Source organism: Lineus longissimus, chromosome 4 (assembly GCF_910592395.1).
Source record: "Lineus longissimus chromosome 4, tnLinLong1.2, whole genome shotgun sequence".
In the NCBI taxonomy this organism is placed as follows: domain Eukaryota; kingdom Metazoa; phylum Nemertea; class Pilidiophora; order Heteronemertea; family Lineidae; genus Lineus; species Lineus longissimus.
Genome location: NC_088311.1, coordinates 6,714,208 through 6,733,745, shown reverse-complemented (window position 1 = coordinate 6,733,745; position 19,538 = coordinate 6,714,208). Strand labels below are relative to the sequence as shown.

Here is a 19,538-nt window from a genome sequence, read left to right as displayed (position 1 = left end):
CCTAAAGTCTTCTCAGGGTACTAAGGCGCATCTCTAAACATCTCACTAACCTCTGATCAACTCTGATATGGAGGCAACAGAGTAGTTAAGGCAGGGATTCAAACACCCAACCCCTTGATCCCGAGTCCAACAAACAAGAAACTTTGTCACCAACTATGACAAAAAACTTGATTCAGACCAATATGATACGTTTTCTTACCTGGAGTCTGGTGGTTGAGACGCCTCATCTCAACTGGATCAGTTGGATGTGCTGGTGGGTCAACAAACAACTTGGTCGGCTCAGCCTGGCCTCGGCCGGGTTCCTTCCTGCGGACTTTCCTTCTTCTCCTGTAGAAACAAGTGCAGGTAGACACAGGTTAGAAAATAACGGAACACTTCGTAAATGTAAATGCCACCCTCAATGTACTATCATTTCCATTAAGAGGCAATCAGTTTCCACCTTCTCGACTTTTTGTCAAAAGGATCATGAAAACAGAATTTCATTGTGCACTAATCCTAGCCTGTAAACAGAGAAACTGCATGAAGGTATTTGCTAATGTGTTAATGTGTTAATGTATTAGAATACTGGTGTTAGCAAAATATATAAGCTCGCCTTATATATTTTGTTTTGATGTTAGGTCATGTCGAGAAGGATTATGGTACTACTGCACCTTCTCCTGAAATGACCATCGCAACAGAAATATTGTCGGTCACCAGTTATTTCACTACATTGGGGGTGAAATTGCTGACATGACAACCTCATCAAAACAAGTCCTGGTATTGCAAAAGTGAGACCCAGGGTGGTGAATAAACCTGATCCAAATTCTTACATCGCATGTCCTGCATTCACAAGACCCAGACATGGAGCTCAATTCCTTATGAATATATCCATATTGTAACTTGTATGACAGGTAAAGCCCTGTCCTTTTCACCAAATATGACAATTTTCTTTGCAATGGTCTCAAATAGTTGTGCTTTTACTCATGCTGTAGGCTGGCGCTACTCGACTATACTGGTGCAAAGAAGTCAAAGTACAACATATTTTGTTTAAGAAAAGAAAACTGATACAGTAAACTCTATATAAAGTCTACGTGATGGAGTATCTAAGGAGAGCCAAATAGATCTGAAATCTCAGATGCTTGTGGACTTGAGACATAAATAAAACCATTGAATAATGTGACCATTCTAAATGTATACCTGGAATAATTTTTGCATCATTTGAGGTCGTCAGTGAACGATAGCATACAGTACAAAGTGAGAATACAGAAAACACTCTGTTTCAGAATAAGTTGACGAGAACAAAACCATATTTCATAGAGAAGTGACACAGGGAAAACATTCCAAGTAAAGTGGACAACATCCTGATAAACCACTTCTACTTTAGTTCTACCACTTTACCCTGATCACATCTCATGAAATGCCGAATGATTGAGTGTAATGTTCCATCAAGCTATACCGCAACAGATTACAATATATTTCACATATCTCCTTACAACTTCGACTCACACGACCGACACTGATTAATGCATACCAACAGGTTAAAGTGTAGTTCGGGCGTCCTATTGTAGGTAGTGCTCGCCACGATATCTTCCTAGATAAGGAAAAAACGCGTGAATCAATGACTTTCGTCATAAAATGTTCACATACCACATGAATTTTAAAGTCGTAGAAAAATTCTCTGACTGAGGACACTGGATTCATTGGTAGTAAAACACTCTGACTGAAGTCGCTCGATTTGGCAGAGGAACAGAACTTAAGAGGTGGGAAAGCAAGATGGGAGGTCTGAGAATATGAAATGATATTATCAGTGGGGAACCAACAAATTTAAAGGGACTCTAGTCTCACGTCTAACCAGCTGTGATCAGCGCAGAGAATAAGGGATTATCAGAAGAGGTGGTTACATCTTAGCAAGACATGATACAAGGCCAACGATACAAGGCCAAAGAACAACCTATTAGTTGATATAGTCATTGCAAAACTGTATCTCATGTGTACTGTAAGTGAATAAGACAGAGTCCCTTTAAGTGGAATAGTTAGTATGTCATAGTTAGTGGGGTATTCTGCATCTTTTCCACAAAAATGAGTGAAGATTGAAGGGTGGAAGCTCATGGTATACTTGTAACAAATACACCATAAACTTGATGCAACTGAAGAAAGTGTCACAAAAGGGTTTCCTTGCTAAAAGACTTCCTGTAAAACAGACCGTGAGTCAGATATTCATCAGAGGAACACTCTGTTGGTTATGACACATATGTGACTATTTTTCATGCACCAAGACGTCATCGCGCCAAAAATAATAACTAATAACCCCACAAACTTGCTTCTAATTGTCTTTAATGTTAGCAATTGAAATTTTGTGCCGCTCTAGCTTTGCTTCTGTCGAATTTTGTGCCGCTCTAGCTTTGCTTCTGTCGAATCATTGTGACATGCTCTTCAATTGCCACAAGTTTTGGTCAGGACCTCGCTGAATTACGTCAATTGAGAAATACACTTACTTGTTTTTGCAGAAGAAGAGCGTGACCAGTATGATGAGGACTATGACGACTATGCCAATACAGATGGGGGCGAGGATGATGATCATCAGGTTGGACTTGGGCTTCTGGTTCTGGACGCCATCAGTCGACGGTGCTTTACTGAGGCCGAGACTATCCGAGAAATGACTTGAGGTGTACAGCTTCTGAAACAAATCGAACACATAGTATAGACATTGTTTGCAACAAACGACTCTAAGCCAGAGTTGGTCTTCCTTTTTCCAATGAGAAATGTATTCATAACATCAAGTATAGATATGCGCTTCGGACGTGATGCTGCAGAATGAAAACATACGTACCGAATCCGTGTACGCACGAACGAACACGCGGTACAGTCCATCTGGTGGCAATGGCTTGTTTTCGTATCCACCATACGTCTGACCATCACCAAGAACAAAGAATGACGGCAGGTCCCTCTCGAATCGGGCAGCAATGTATATCTTATCCACTGTGTCACGTGCAAAACGTCGCAGCAACGACTGAAAGAGATTGGATTGAAGTCAGTTTAGATGAGTTCAAGAGATGATGATATTTAGAAGGTCTTTAATTCTAAAATTCTTCATTCTCCATTGGTAAAAATAAAACGTGTGCAGAAGTTTCAGTTTATAATAATCGCGACAGTGGCATAGGACGCTGTGTATTGACGATGTCTTGTACTCAAAATAGCTCATAGGAGTATGCTAGAAATGAGATCAAACTATAAATTACACAAATTTACTATCAATTCATTTCCTACCTCATCTATTGGAACCTGATCCGGGTGCATATTTTCCGCCAATTTGTCAGGAACGACCACAATGAAATAGTAGCCTATTGGTCCATGTTTGCCCGATGCTTTAGGCAATGCCAGCGTGATGGTCCCAGCATCTTGCTGTACACTCTTCACCTTAGGTTGCTCAATAGATGGCGGTGCTAAGAGGACGAAGCAAAAAATCATTGAAGACGGGCAACCTTAGATCACATCAAAACATCAATTTTCGGAATCGTTAAAAGACCCAGTTAAAATACAACAGGAAGAGCAAGTGGACTTCACCACATAGCGTTTTTCATCATTTCTTTTCTCCATAATGTTAATTTCTAAAATCACAGCTAAGCACCTTTTGCAATGCATTAGGATTCCTTAAATTTGTGATGTTCATTCTAGGGAGGACAATGATTCCTCAGGATTGAACCCACTCACCATCGGGTAAAGTCTGTACGTGAATTGTGTAGGGGTCACTCTTGACGTCATTGCCGTAGTACGTGGTCATGTTGAACGTATAAGTCATCGACGGCTGCAGCTTCTCCACGACGAAGTGTGTCTGGTCCTTGGCGATGTCACGCGTCTTGAGGTTGTCGACCTGCTTCTGAATGTTACCGAAGCGGTCACGATAGCTCAGCTCACCACGGTAGTCCAACTGAAGACAGAAAATGAGAATTCAACACTGACCCTATATCAAGTTGGCCATTTTGTTTGCCCACGACAGATCTCCACCAGGGGCGCTCATCTCGAAAGAGGCAAACTGAGTAACGAGAGTCACAATAGCGAACAGCCAGAAACACACTTCGAACCAATATGAGCTTAAATTCCAACTCTCTTTGCCTTTCATTTCTTTTCAGTCAACAATGAAATTTGATTCTGACTCACCCTGTAGAAGAGGACTCCCGTGATTCTCTTGGGCTTATTCCAGACAAGGACAATGGTTGTAGCTCTCTTGTCTTGATCTCTGAAGTTTGCAACTTGATCTTGCTTGGCTGAAATGTAAGAATTAATAAGGTTATGGTACAACTTGATCTTGCTTGGCTGAAATGTAAGAATTAATAAGGTTATGGTACAACTTGATCTTGCTTGGCTGAAATGTAAGAATTAATAAGGTTATGGTACAACTTGATCTTGCTTGGCTGAAATGTAAGAATTAATAAGGTTATGGTACAACTTGATCTTGCTTGGCTGAAATGTAAGAATTAATACGGTTATGGTACAAAACACTTTAATTGTTGATAAGATGAAACGTCTCTACCGAGCTGCCATAGTCAATTAAATCTTCCTTTGACAACAGACAAGGATATACATATTCATCATCATTCTTTTTCTCCAGGTTTGAGGTTCTCTCATCACATAGGATCTCAGCGATATTTTTAGAGGAATTGATAGTCCACATCAGGTTACACATTTGCACATGTATTTAGCCAACTCTTCCCTGGCATAGGTACTCAGGTACAGAAAGTCACCATTTTAAATCTCATGTCACTTGTCTAAGCACGACTTTGCATTGATCGGCAGTTTGTATATTCATACATACCTTTTGGTATATCATTGGAGATCGCAGGATCCGATAGATTTCCGTAGCGGTTGTCAACAGCCCTTGCCTGCACCCGGACGGCATAAACACTATGTTCTTCTAAACCAGTGATCTCAACGACAGTGAACGGACCGATATCCATGTGGTGCCACTCCGCCATGTTTGGCACTGCATACTTGTTATAGAATATCCTGTAGCCAGCAACAGGGAAATCAGGCGAATCCCAGGCGACTTCGAGAGCAGTTGGGTTAAGTCGTTTTATCCGTACATTCTTCGGAGCTGGGGGTACTGCAATCAAAGGTAATGATGATTAAAGCATGCAGGGCAAAAATCTGCAAAAACACAAAAAATCTTTTTGGGGGATATGATTATTTTCGGTCTCTTTAAACCTTAGAGTTTTGATGGTAAAGCCGAAAATTATTTTGAAAGATGAAAATTCTCTCATTAGATTCTGTAAAATACTGGCTATCCGGGAAAACCTACAATTTGTGTGTATCAGCATTACAATGTCATTATTCAATTTGCTCTAATATCATCTCATTCTCCTCAAGATGAAAACAAATCTCTGGACAAGCAATAAAATTGATAAAATCACCCATCACCAGTAAATACACATTCAAGATGAAAAATGTCAAGCTGAAATCATAACATCATGCCTATTAAGACCAACAATCATAAGAAAGGTGATGCAATAATACATCAAATTCGAGTCTGAATGACCGTATCACGTTGATATCCATAAGAACTAGGCTTAGTTTAGCACTGGTTGAGCCCTGACACCAGGTCTCATTATTCACTTTGACTGATCAAGCTGAAGATAACCTGCAGTACAATATGTCTGTTACGAAATTATTCATTGATACATTTTGAAAGTTTTCTCAATTTTACCTACATGCTCAGTTCATCGATGAAGATAACACATTCATAGACCTTAATACCACAGTAAGATATGCATGGTAGTCCTGTTTCCGACATAAACATGGCATTGTAGAAAAGTGAAACATTCCGGAAAAACCTGGCTTTAATGCTTCATGTATTTCAATGCATCATGTGCTGGCGAAGTTTGCAAGAAAACAAAATCAAGAAGAAGTTTGATTGGAGTTAGATCAGAAAATATCTTTATGCAAGAACATCTAAAGTTCTGGATTCAGGGTATAAGTAGACCATGTGATGATTGACAGACTCTAACTGGCCAATTTTTAGGCATTAAAGGCGAGAAAAATCGTCTTGAATCTTAAAGAGTTAAAATTCATACAATTCTGATGTGCACATTACCAAGAAATGATAAAGACTATTCTTCACCAAATGGAAATGAGCAGATAATTCGTGAATGCTTAAACTTGATGAGTCAAGACATACAAGATTGGAAAATTGTCTTGTTTGAACTTTATTTTCTGATCCAAACTTGCAAACAGTGCTCGCTGCATGACCTGCATAAATCATAAGCACCAACTCACCAGGCTTTCTATATTTTTTTTTTGGGTAACGTCTGTACTGAACAGACGTAGTTTTTTCTGCTGTAAGTAAATATATATTACAACAACGATCGGATAGTTTGACTAATTCTGCACTTCAGTAAGGTAAATAGATTACCTGTTTTGAACCAGAAAAGCATGTTTACTTTTTCTCTCTAGAGAAAAGTACCAGTTAAAAGCCCACTACAGCCTGTGTGGGCCTGTTAAACGAATAGGACTAAGACAGCAGAATGTCAATGCCAGACAGTGCTCCCCTACAAGATCCTCCCTATGTGATGGACATCTATTTCATGTGTGTATGACTTCTATATCATTTGGATGTCCATGGTAAAGGAAATATGTACAGGAAGAAACACATAAAATGAATGTCCTGCACATTAACCTGTGAAGAGATAGTAACTCAAAGATCACCCCTGCCGAGACCACGTCTGGCATATTCTCAAACTAGATTGGTAGTTTAACTTACGTTCTCCATAAGTCCGGAAATGCATCTTGTCACTCCAAGGTCCAGCTCCGATACTTGTGAAAGCTTTCACTTGGAAAACATAGTCTGTGTTCTTCTCTAGGTTGTCAATAATCATGTACGCCTCGGTCGTGTTGAGATCAAATGTGGTGATGGGATCACTACCCTTAAAGTAGGACACCTGGTACATCACAACGTCACCATTACGCATATTCTTTGCTGGTAGATCCCACTGAAGCCGAATGGCATTGATACTAATGCCGAAGATACTGATATTTTTGGGTGGGCCCCCTGGAATTCCATCAGGTGTCTTCAACGTCGCTACGGCATCTTCACCATAATCGACTGTATTCTTTGCTGCGACACGGAACTCATACGTGACACCGCGATCGAGGAACGACGTAGAGTATGAGAACGTGTTCCCGACCAAAAGTTTCTCAGTGAGATGTTCATCGCCTTTCTTGCCGTATCGGAGCCGGAATCCGTCAACTACTCCATGGGTCATTAGAGGGCGCTCCCATGTCGCTCGAATAACAGGCGGATCTTCAGCGACTAAAACAAGTCGCAGACTTTGTGGTGGACCAGAAACTGCAATGAAAACCATTCAATATATTTCAATTCAGAACAAGGCAATGTAAAGGCAGTTAGCTTGTCTGCAATGTCTCTAAACTGACTGTGACATTGTCTAAAGTGTCCCTAAACTTGCTGTGGCATTTATAGGTTGTGACATTGTCTACAGTGTCTCTAAACTGGTTGTGACATTACCAGGTTGTGACATTGTCCACAGTGTCTCAACACTGGATGTGACATTATCCAGCACCTCACCTGCTCCCTTTGTCTTGACCTTCCTGCCGCGGCTCCTCTGGCCATCCCCCTTCCTTGTGTAACCATTCACCTGGAATTGGTACCAAGTGTCCGGCTCGAGGTTAATAATCGTCATCTCAGCCTTGTCACCACCGACAACATTGAAGATATTTGGATTACTGGTAGGTTCATCATTTTCATTGATGGCCACATAATGGATCAGGTAGCCGCGGATGATACCGTTTTGTTCCTCGGAATGTGGTGGCCGCCATGACACTTTCACCGCCGTGGAATTCTCGACTTTCAGTTTGACCTTCCGTGGCTCTCCCGGTACTGAAATATTGATAAGGTGCAATGTAGTAGCTTTATGAACTTGTCACAGTATATATCACGCAAAGATACAAATGTATGTACTCGCTCTATGAAATTCGATACCCTGAAAATTTCCATAGAATTGAAAAATTCCTTTCGACAATCACCAGCACACATTTCTTGATTCAATCAAAATGTTTTGACCATTTAAACTGTCCCTGAAAAGCACTGGTAAAACCCTCTAAATTTCCCGGCGTGATATCATCACAAACACTTGGCCTAATTGGATTCATAACATCCTCCGATTCTACTGTAACTACAGATTCTGAATTTCAATTCATGACTATCATTTGTATTCTAGAATATTTTCAATAATGAATACAGTTGCAAAGGCATTATTGCTTACTGCTATTATGAACAGATCGTTGTGATGAGTTTTAAATATAAATATATATGAAGATTCAGCTGAATTTAGGAAGCACTGCTTGCACCTTGCAGTATAATATCTCCCTTGGTAATCTTTAAGGTGATGTACTTATTCTGAAACTTGAGTGCCATTATACTAAGTTGTTGTACAAAATTCAACTTTGATACTGAAGTGCTTACAGACAACATAGAGAAAGTTTTATCTCCTGACCATGCTGGTTCGGAACAATTTGACCAGGATAGAACAACTTGCCACACACTGTTCAAACATAAATCCATTACAGCACATGCCGTCACAGGAAAGAGTGCACCATATGCATTTCCTTTTAGAGGCAAAATGATTTCAAAATCATGTCCAGCATGAAGGCACATTGTTACTTCAATGAGGCTTGCGTTGACAGTTTATTTTGTCATATCAGCCATACCAGGGCCTCCCAAACAAGCCGAAAGGTTCATACTTTTCTCAGGCTCATCACTTTACTTCTTCGGTGTTTCTTCCAAAACCCATTTCGTATCATATCGTGAATTATATACAATCACAGACGAGTGTGTAGTGATGACCAATTTGTGTGTCGACCAATTTTACCCATCAACAACATTTAACTAGAAACGCCAAACTAAAACAATTTGAGTTTTTGAAATATCCCGAGGAAGCATTTATATTTAGCCAATGGGAAAATTAGGTTGAATTTCGAGGCTGATCAAAATGTAACACCAAAAGTATGACAATTACAACATTTTGACATAAAGTCTTGTTTTTAAAAATGGTCACAGACTCGGGATAACTCCAATACTCCTAGTATTTGTATTGTTGTGATGATATGTGGTGATGCAATCTCATTTTTTTCTTCTGACAAAACAACCAATTTAACCGCCCAAAGGCATCCAATTACTGTATCATTGATTTCAGATGTGACCTAAAATGATATCAACAGTATTGTTCCCCGATATTCTATACATCAGGTTTTTTTGTAAAAGTGTTTAATTCACACAGATCTATCAAGCTGGATCGGATGCATCAGATCAACATCAAACTCTTTTATGCAATCATTGGTACCTGGAAATTTATCAAATGCCGTAGCATGCAAATAACATGTCAAATTGGGTGTAAACATTCTAATATTTATAAATTGAAAACTGAATATATTAACTGGAAGGTAATGTACAAAAGGAGACTTCAATGAGATGAGATTTTTTCCTTTTCAGGCAGTGCATGCGACGGTCTAAAGGAATGTATGTAAATGTAGTGGGGTTAGGCAAACAGAGGGGAAATTCATACGAAACTACACATAAATCTGTGCAAGCAAACATGTGTGCATGCAAGAAAATGGTCGAAAAAAATCAAATTGATGACAATAGATGATAGGATGAAACATCTAGACTTATTGACACTGATTATATTACAATCTGTTCAAAAATAGAACCAGAATATTGAGAAGAATGGCCATTTCTCAAATCTCTTGCACCAAGAGGCAGTCACTGAATATGACATTGTTTCAAAAGTTAGAGTTATTCATCATCCAGAAGATAGTATTTTTGTTTTGCTTAATTCTGATCCAAATGTGACGATTATAACAGCCTCGCCATGTGCAGCTATGTATATGTCATTGTAACTTATATTTGAGGCTGTGATGAAACTTACCGTTGTTCCTTTCTGGAATGTTAAGCACATGTCAATAATTTCATCAATAAGAGGTGGAACAAGGTATATTTTGATTCGAAATTTGTAACAGACTGTAATGTAAAACTGATTGAACATAATGTTGAACACCACTATAATCCAAGTGTGTGCGTTGGATATTTGACAATGTATAAGACCATCCATGGACTTACAACCTGTTGCTATCGCCAGATGCACCACATCAGCTAATATAGAAATACATAGAATAACTTAATTTACACAAGAAAATCAACAACGTATGGAATAAAATGTTCGCATATGGCCTCAGGATGCAGTGTAATGACCTGTGGGTGCTTGCGCAATGGTCGCTATGGTGGTTGCTAGGCACTGCATATGGTCACTAGGGTAGTTGCTATGAGCTGCACTGGTCGCTATGGTATGCACTGTTGCTGAGTGCTGCGCATGGCTATGAAGAATGCATCATATATGCAACAGTGATTGCGACGAGTCATTGAAAGATCCTGGTTGAAGAAAGAAACGTTTGCTGAATGGAAAAAATGTCCAGTCCTTATCATGACTGAAGAAATTTTGAAATGCTTGTAGCGGAGTTTCTTTGTTCCAATGCAACATGAGATTGATTTAGCTGAAATTCTTAAGAGATATTTAATTATCCTTTGTCATGGTAGGATGTGATTGTGTGCTGTCTGAGTATGTTTCAAAGGAGAGGGAGGTGGTGTTAGTAGTCGGCACATGCTTGGCCATCATCCACTGTTTATACAAATGGAGTTAGTGTAGGGGAAAGAAAGGGCTACGACACCTTAGGTGTTGAAGACCACGTGTATAATGGAGCCAGTTTCAAAGTCACTGCCTGTGTTATTCCATACAAGAATATCCCATTTTTGAAATTTGTATCGAAGTACATTGGAACCTCCCATACCAGAACCACAATTTACAGCAGGGCACCCCCTCTATTGGGGACACTGATGTTGATCCCAATTTGGTCTTTTCTGTTCAATTTCTTTTATAGACACAGCTTTCCATTCAGAAAAGAATTGTCCCTTACAGAGAAGTTCAACTGTAGAAGGAAAATCTTCATCTTACTCTGTCTCATCTGCTTTGTTACTTCAGGTAACTTCTCCATTGTAAACACAGAACATAGATCAGTCCATGTATATTGTATACACAAAGCAAACTTATCTTATCAACCTTTTGCACGACAGGCAGCAACTGAAAGGCTCACTGAGGGTCAGGGATGTTGGAAAACTTTACACCGGTGAAAAAATTTGTGGAAATGATTCATGATAACTCTGCTGTTTGTTGATAGAAGCTCTATACCCTCAACTAGTTAGATAGAACTGGGCAAAATGGATAGTTTCAGATGATTTTTATGCTTGAAGAACCATTATGTTGAAATATAACTTTTTATGATATGCTTTAAGAGCAGAATTTTACTTTTTCTTAAGTTGTCACATGATTAAACAGAAGTGTCATTTTAAGACATCTTGTGAATGAAGCGTTCTTGAGGCAGAATGACATACGGAATGCATGTCTGCCACTGTACACTGTAGCATCAGTCATATTGATTACAAAATATGTAAATAATCGGAAAAAGCAATCGGCAAGAGAGAGCAGAGGTCATCAATGTCATGGAAATCTTCATGTCAAGACCTTTGCAAACGGTAGTCTTTCTATCAGTTAAGCTATTACACCATGCCTGGTGAACACCATGGACTCCCAATTTTTAAAGAAGTCTGTGGCAAAGTGGGCAGTTGACATCTTTTCAGCTGAGTGCTTCTAGCAGCGCGTGTTGATCACTCTGATGTCAAAAAGACCAAAGGTGATCCCATAAGTCAGCTATTTTGTTTCCCCATAACAATCTACCATCTGACATGCTCATCTATAGAAAGAGCAAGCTTTTTAACAGGACATTGTCTTCTACATTTTATGCAGCGATACAGATAGTACCAACACACAGAACGGGTCATGACATGTGGTTTTCCAAGACGCAGATGAACTGAATCATCAAATACACACAGATTATGCATTGTGATTCTTGCTTCAATTTCGAAATAATTTTTGCTAGAAACAGTGATTACAATCGAACACTTTTGTGCTATGACAATACAATAAACCCATCACCAGTGAGCGGGGAACTTCTTTCACATAAAACCACAAACTCACGACCACATATGTGCGCTTTCGATGCATTTGGTGCGTTAGAACAGAAGGACCGAAGTTAGAAATTAAGCAATATAGTGCTATGAATTGCTACACGTAGCATCGAGCATGTGGTTGAAACAAACATTTCAGTCATACATGTACATATATAACATGCCGTCACTATCTTAATTTCTCATTAGTAACTGTCAATGAAATCACATATTTTGACTAATATCTCGACTGTAACTTATATCCCGATATACTCCCAAGTGTAATTCAAATCTCTGTTGGGACCCTTCGTATTTTGAGCAGTTAAGCACTTTGTCCAAAATTTGAATTATTATCAATCAATACCACTATAACAGGCCAGCACACTGGCTCTAACATGATAACTCTGCAAAAGGGGTGTGCCAACTTCAAAGCTCAGCTCAAATCAAGGGTTCAAACTTATATTTCCACATCATATTCCAAAGAACAAAGACCAAATGTAACTTTGAGCATATTCTGGCTTAGATTCATCACTGCTATAGATGAATTGAACACAATTACCTCGTGACATGATTGTCAACATAATTACTTGAATTTAGGGATCTGACCTTGAGACTTATGTATTCTGACCTTGAAATGACACGGCCTTGCCCACCAGAAGGTGAGCAGCATTGTGAATATAAAGCATGCTCGACGAAGGAGTCTAACTAGTTTGTTACATCACTTCATCATAGGCACCGTACAAGACAGACCACCACCATGACAATGTGAACCACTAGCTCAGCAAGCCAAATGCAAGTTGACAGATGACTGCACGACGAAACTCACTGAGCAGACGAGCAGACACTCAAAGACTTGTTACTAAGCAACCATTACTAGGCATGGTTTATGGACTACTCTCAAGCAATCCGATAATTGATCTCGGCAGAAATGAGTGAAGCAATTTAGAGCTTGCGGGTTGAGTTGAGCAAGAATATCCCTTGTCTTTATTTATAGTTTTCCGTGCATTTGGGTTGTTAATTGGTCACCACTTCAGAGAATATGAAATGTTTTGTAGAAGGATTTTTCTACACCCCCCCCCCCCCCAAAGGTAACAAAATTTACTTTGAGTGAAACTGTATTAGTTCATATTACATATAAGGCCAGTTCAGTTACATTATTCCTTTTTTTCATTACGTGTTTCTGGCACATCTCTGCCACTTTGCTCGAAAAGTACATTTCTCACAATAAAAAAAAGCTTTTAAAAGTAATAGAAAATGATCCAGTGAGATATAATTGCTTTTTGGGACACCCTGTAGTAGTTATAGTAATGGATGCCTTACATCAAGCATAAAAACATGACAGCATACCACTGGTATACGAATGCACAAGACATACAATGAACTTGTGCACCACGAACTGAAACTATCCATTCAAACAGGTGAAAGTTAGTTCCCCAAGGTTCAATTGGTTTATAGAATGATACATACCGGACTCATCGGTGCGGATCATGATGGGATCAGACGTGGGGCCATCCCCTACTCGGGTACTAGCTAACATCCAGATTTTATACATAGTCCACCGTCTCAGACCATAACGGATGATATAGGTGCGGTCTGAGGCCTCGGTGACCGCCCGCATGGCGTCATTGACACCACCGCCACTTTTAGCCTCGCTATACAAGATTGTATAACTGGTTATCACGCCGTTTTGATCTTTTTCAGGCGGTGGTTTCCATGTGACCTGTATGCTTGTGGAGTCAAGAGCAGACGCGTGTACATCCTGTGGAGGGGCACTTGGAACTAAGGGCACGAGGAGAAAAAATAAACAAGGTGAATTAAAACGAAAGAGACAGCGATGACAGCAAAACATGCAATATGACGATGGATAGTTCATTTCAAAAAAGATTACGAAAAACTGCAAAAATTAATGGATGAAAAAATGATGAAAAATTGACTTTGTCAGCCTGTCAACCCCGGATATCACTATGAGGACAGCCTTTAAACAAGATTGGCGTAACCATATAGACGGTGGGGAAGACAGCTTGAAAAGTCTCGCTCAAGACTGTTATGGTCCTATACATCTTATTTCCAGGCGCTAGACCTATTTACACTCTTTTCCTTGCCAACAATGTACATTTTTAGAAGTCGATTCTTATAAGTTTTGGTCGACATAAACAAGGTCACATCCATGGATATGCGGATGAGACAATAGCCAAAGGTTCTTGCGATATTCACAACGTCTAATACAAATACCAAGTTCAAAATGAAAAAAATTATGAAGCTTGATTATGAGCGGCGGCAAGAATAAGAGAGACACATTCAGGGATGATGACATACGTGCTTCAAGATATCTCGTAAGGGAAAGTGTTACAATTATAGCCAAGGCACAGCCCCTACAGTATAGATTACAACTGGAAGTACACATGCACACCCTCACCGAAAGGCAGTGCACTGAAAATGACTGCATCACACTGCTTTTGACTGAAACCCCCACTGCATATGACTGTCTTAGGCATATCATTTTTTCTTAATGTTTTAAAACCACTGATTTTGACTGAAAGACCACTGCAAAGCACTGCCACTTGCATATCATTATGAACGACGTATTTCAAAAACACTGCCTATGACTGAAAGACCACTGATTTCCACTTCTCCAACTCTGATCGAAACCCGTGGCATTTTCAACATGACTGAAAACCACTGCTTTATGACTGTTGAGATTAAGACTTGATGGCAGTGTAAAGCAGTGGTAATTGCAGTCAAATTCAGTGTTAAATATCACCCATAATGCAACCTGAGACAGGAAGCTAGCAAGTTTGAATTTGATAGTCAAACATTCAAGAAATCATGGTAGCTCTTCATATTTCTCGATATTTACCCGAATTTCAATATGAGAAGAGGGGAGTTTTAGTCAGTTTGAATTGGAACAAATAAGGAGCCAATGAATGCAAAAAGGGTAATCTAGACAGACACTGAAGTTGTATTTTCAGCAAATCAAGAAGGCTGTAGGCCCTATAGGTGTTGTAATGTATGCATACACTGCAAGATATCTGCATAGGAGCTCAATACACATCAATCAGTCTGTTAGATCATTATTCTACAGGCCGCGTGCAGTTACTTTATTTGGACATCAATTTGATCTAGCTTCAATCCCTGACATCACCACTGACAGTAGCTATGTGCCATGTGTTGTTTCAATTGTCTATAGTAACCCCATCTGACCACTGTCATTATGACAAAGTTTGCAATGACGTAGGTCAAGGACGTGAATTTGTCATCTTTTTACTGTGTGCTTTTGACTGCCTTTACCACTGATTTTGACTGTCTTACCACTGCTTATGACTCCCTAACCTCTATTTTTGATTGCTGTATAACTGTATGCTTTGGTAACACGTGACTGAAAAACACTTCCTATGACTGCTTTCCACTGATTTCAACACTGCCATAACAATGTGAGGTAACACTGCAACCTGACTGAATCCTGACTGATATCACACTGCTTTTCGGTGAGGGCAGGATATAACTGCACCAAGGCTATAATTGTCACACATTACCTTAGTTCTGACCATGATAACTAGCATATAACATATGTCTTGCTGTGAATCAACGAGTAACTGATAAACGACACAAGTAGCACTCCAAGAACCACACTGACATACACAGCTAACGTAGTCCAACAACCATGCAGGAGCTAAACACGTTGCAAATGTCGTCTTTGTTTTAACATGCCGCAACTTTTTCTTTAAAAAAAATACCAAGAAATAAATCTGGCTGGATTTGCAATTTCAGAACATTCGTGTCTAGCATCTTTAGTCATAAATTACCACCCATAAAATTCACTTCTGATTGATCATGGTAACCATGGTGTTTTAGACTGAAACAAGTTTCAGAAATTACCGACTGAAATTAGATAAGTTGAATACAAAGATTTTTAACTTTTACGAAGTCCCCCCTCCCTAATGAATTGATTTTTGGACAAAGCTCAGTTAAAAGGACCATTATACAGTCGATACGTGTTGGTATCAAATAGATTTGAAAGAGATAGACTCCTAGTGACAAGACACCAGACACTTATCGACGCAAAAACATCACAAGGATATAGATTTTCAGTATCGAGAAGGTAAAATATTCTTTGAACAGAACACAGATTAACAAAATCACATTTATCAGAAATGACGTAATATTCGGGTTGTGGGGCAAAGTGTGGCCAATCGTCACTTTATCTACAGACAGATACATGGATGAACACTGCACATTACTTTGTCATTCAATAGAGCAATGCATAATTGTAAATGCTCTGCGCACAGAAATTGCACGTTTACGGAACCCTTTGCTCGTGTGTTCACAGATAGAACCACGGGAACATTTCACTCCTTTCCTTTCAATATCCAGAGCCATATTGGAAACATTCTGTAAGAGCGCACAATTCTCCAATGTTAATGCCCAAATTGTTTTGCATGATGTTCGGGTATCATCGACCCTTCTCAGGAATCATCAACTTTCTGTGTACAGCAGCATCACATTTTAATGATGATAAAGTGTTTTAATTGAGATGTTTGAGAAGGCTAGTTTTTAGCATGTCGAGTCAAAAAATATGTACAAATCTGAAAGTGAAGTTTAAAGAAGATAGTAAACAGATAGAAGTTCACTTGTGTTGTGCAAGAACAATGTATAGAACAAAGTTAAGATTAGGCCCTTACAATATGGCTCCGTCTTCACTTGGACAATTGGTGTACTGGCCCCTTCTCCTCGGTCGGATTTTGCAGCGACCCGGATATTATACAATGTATCCGGCGTCAAATCCTCTAACAAGAAGTTCTCCACTGGCGGTGTTATTGTTATCCGGACATTCTGACGGAAGTGGGAGTCGTTGTAGTATAGCTCGTAACTGATGATACTCTCCCCCGAATCTTCCGGTCTCTCCCATGACAGTTGGATGCTGTTCGGCGATATCGCCACACCTTGGAGATTTTTCGACTGGGTGGGAACTGGAAGGAAATAAAGGAGAATATGGACATCGACATCTCAGGTTGGAGTAGTAGAAGGGTCACCCTTGTGTTTGGAGGGACTAGGATGAATGTACCAATTTATCCAAATAGGCCAGAATCCAATGTTAAACTGGGTTCCTATTAGATAAATGTTAAAAAATACATATCAGACAGCATAGTCTAGAAGGAATTCAATTGAGTAGATTTCTTAACATGAGCACTGATATTTCACAGAAATTAATATTTCATTCACATTGCAAAAATACACCTCATATTCAATAATCTTGTGATATCACCAATTGACGTGAAACTATACATACACGTACCGATTCGAATACCGATAGAATTTTTGATAAGGTGACTCAGTTTTGCAGGCTAGCCTACAGGGTGAAACAAACACAACCTTTTAAAGAGCGCTGTCAAAAGTTTTTTTGCTACAAAAGACCTATGGCTTTCAAATATGAATCTTTCCACTACGAACTATGTACGAAGGTACAACATATCAGCTTAAAGGAACCTCTAAAGCTCACAAAATTCTTTTAAGTATACCTAGCGCCACCTCATTGGTGGCTCCCTTTTTGAAAACACACAAAATGTACACGAAAAGGCATAATAAAGTGCAAAGCACAAAAACCTGTACATGTACATGTAGCTTTGAACACTTATACAAATGGACTCAATACCGGTGTGAAATCATAAGAGGCTCAAAATGACACACATAAATCATAATAATTATACAAAAATATTAAAATCGCACGAATGAAATATGAAAACTCTCGTGGACGAAGACATGTTACTAGAAAAAAGAGCAAAATTATTAAACTCTTGGACACTGGAAGTCAAAAACGCCGAGACGTTATATAAAGCACACGCACATGTTGATCTAGAAGTCATCACTTTTCCGATCTTGACTTGGAAAAGTATTTTTATTCAAGCTTTGTAATGTCGAACCATCACAACAGACTCTCCAAACATATCATATAAGTTACTGTGTGTTTGTTTTATCTGCTAGTTGGCTGTTTCAGCAAGATTTTATATTCTACAGTTTTGCTGCTGTGTGGACAGGGCTAACTTCTCGACTCACTTCATCAGGGTGGGATGCGTTCACCCAACCAAGGATGGAGGATGACCACTTTTGGTAACATACTGTACCCACTCAAGCCCGTACTAATGCTTCACATGTTGATGTTTTAGTGATAGCTTAGAATGTGTTTGTCAAATGATGACACAAGTAGAAAATTGCCAGTAAAGTGACTGGCCAAAGTTACTCGTCACACAGTACAAAAGCAGTATGGTGTGGATGTGAATGTGTATAAGTGGCAATGCCCCCTATAAGGGACAAGCCTATTGACAGATAGGTCTTTAGCATTTTAGATTCATTGCCAGTATAACGTGTGTGTTTTGAAATTGTGTATAAATTTGTGTAAAATGGGAATAATTCAGAAAATGTAACGTTAGTAAAGGTAAAAAGAGAAAGTTGACAGTTACCCATGCCAGCATCACCATCTAAAACACAACATGGTTCAATAAGATAAGAAAATTCTATGATTTTGGTAAATTGGACCAGCAAAATTCCATAATTTTGGTCACACGATAGGGCAGTTGGACCAATTAAAGCCATAATTTTCGGTAACGTGATTGGCAACAGGACCAATAAATAACTTGATTCGGGTCACATGAGGACAATTGAACTAATGATACATGACTTTTGGCGCATCATGGTGATTTGACCAATGAATTACACGATTTTGGGCATGTGATGGCAATTGGACCAGTAAATTACATGATATTGGTCAAATGATTTAAGTTCAGCGAATCAAATTCCATGAATTTTCATGTTGGAAGTTAAACAATTCCAAATTTGATAGATGTGTGCGTGTGTGAATTGGTGTGTAGACCTAATTCAGGCCTGCGTGTTATAGTTCCTGCTGTTGTAACATTCTCAGTTGTGTGTTATCAAGTTCTCGGTGCTAGTGGTGCGGTAATATCAAAGGCAGACAAAGACGTGGAATGCACGGCACGAGACTGGACTGGAAGAAACATGTTATGAATTGAATCAGAGACGTCGGACACGGCCGCCCAAAATATTCTGTTCGTTTTCCGGTAACCTAACAACCCTGTTTCAACACTCCCTGCCCCTTTTAATCATCAATTATTTTTCCCTATCAAAAAGGTTTATCAACCCTGCTGAAACACTTAATGGCCATGTTAAAGACTTTTTTTCACAAAAACCCATCTACGTTTCATATTTTTACAAAAAGTTTAAAATGAAACTTCACAACTTTTCTCCACTTCAAAGCTTTTCTATAAATGATAAAGCTACCTAGTGATTTGTACCCCTCATACTTGCATCATATTGAAGACGTAGTGTTAAAATCGTTTGGAGGTCAAGACAAGGGTCGTGTTACCGCAAACCAGCATATTATTTTAAGGGCAGCCCAACAGGAACAAGAAAATGGACAAAGGACATGAGCGCACGCCGCAACTTCTATCTCACCTGCTTCGACTAGCATGTGGAAAAGCAAAGA

General features: G+C 39.3%; 1 protein-coding gene across 8 annotated transcripts in view; it reads right to left on the bottom strand.

Annotated features, from left to right (window-relative positions):
* LOC135487302 (tyrosine-protein phosphatase Lar-like) overlaps positions 1-19,538 on the bottom strand; it is a 294,416-nt gene that overhangs the window by 11,696 nt on the left and 263,182 nt on the right. For 7 of the 8 annotated variants that reach the window (XM_064770915.1, XM_064770911.1, XM_064770913.1 and 4 more), the window contains 13 exons: positions 16,723-17,010; positions 13,511-13,822; positions 10,106-10,138; positions 7,556-7,867; positions 6,734-7,318; positions 4,793-5,080; positions 4,138-4,244; positions 3,691-3,907; positions 3,247-3,422; positions 2,810-2,989; positions 2,475-2,653; positions 1,511-1,570; positions 200-327 (listed from right to left, as the gene is read on the bottom strand). In XM_064770915.1, coding sequence (XP_064626985.1) covers positions 200-327; positions 1,511-1,570; positions 2,475-2,653; positions 2,810-2,989; positions 3,247-3,422; positions 3,691-3,907; positions 4,138-4,244; positions 4,793-5,080; positions 6,734-7,318; positions 7,556-7,867; positions 10,106-10,138; positions 13,511-13,822; positions 16,723-17,010 — 2,865 coding nt within the window. The remainder of the gene's footprint in view (positions 1-199; positions 328-1,510; positions 1,571-2,474; positions 2,654-2,809; positions 2,990-3,246; positions 3,423-3,690; positions 3,908-4,137; positions 4,245-4,792; positions 5,081-6,733; positions 7,319-7,555; positions 7,868-10,105; positions 10,139-13,510; positions 13,823-16,722; positions 17,011-19,538) is intronic. The other variant, XM_064770919.1, reaches the window with a different exon arrangement.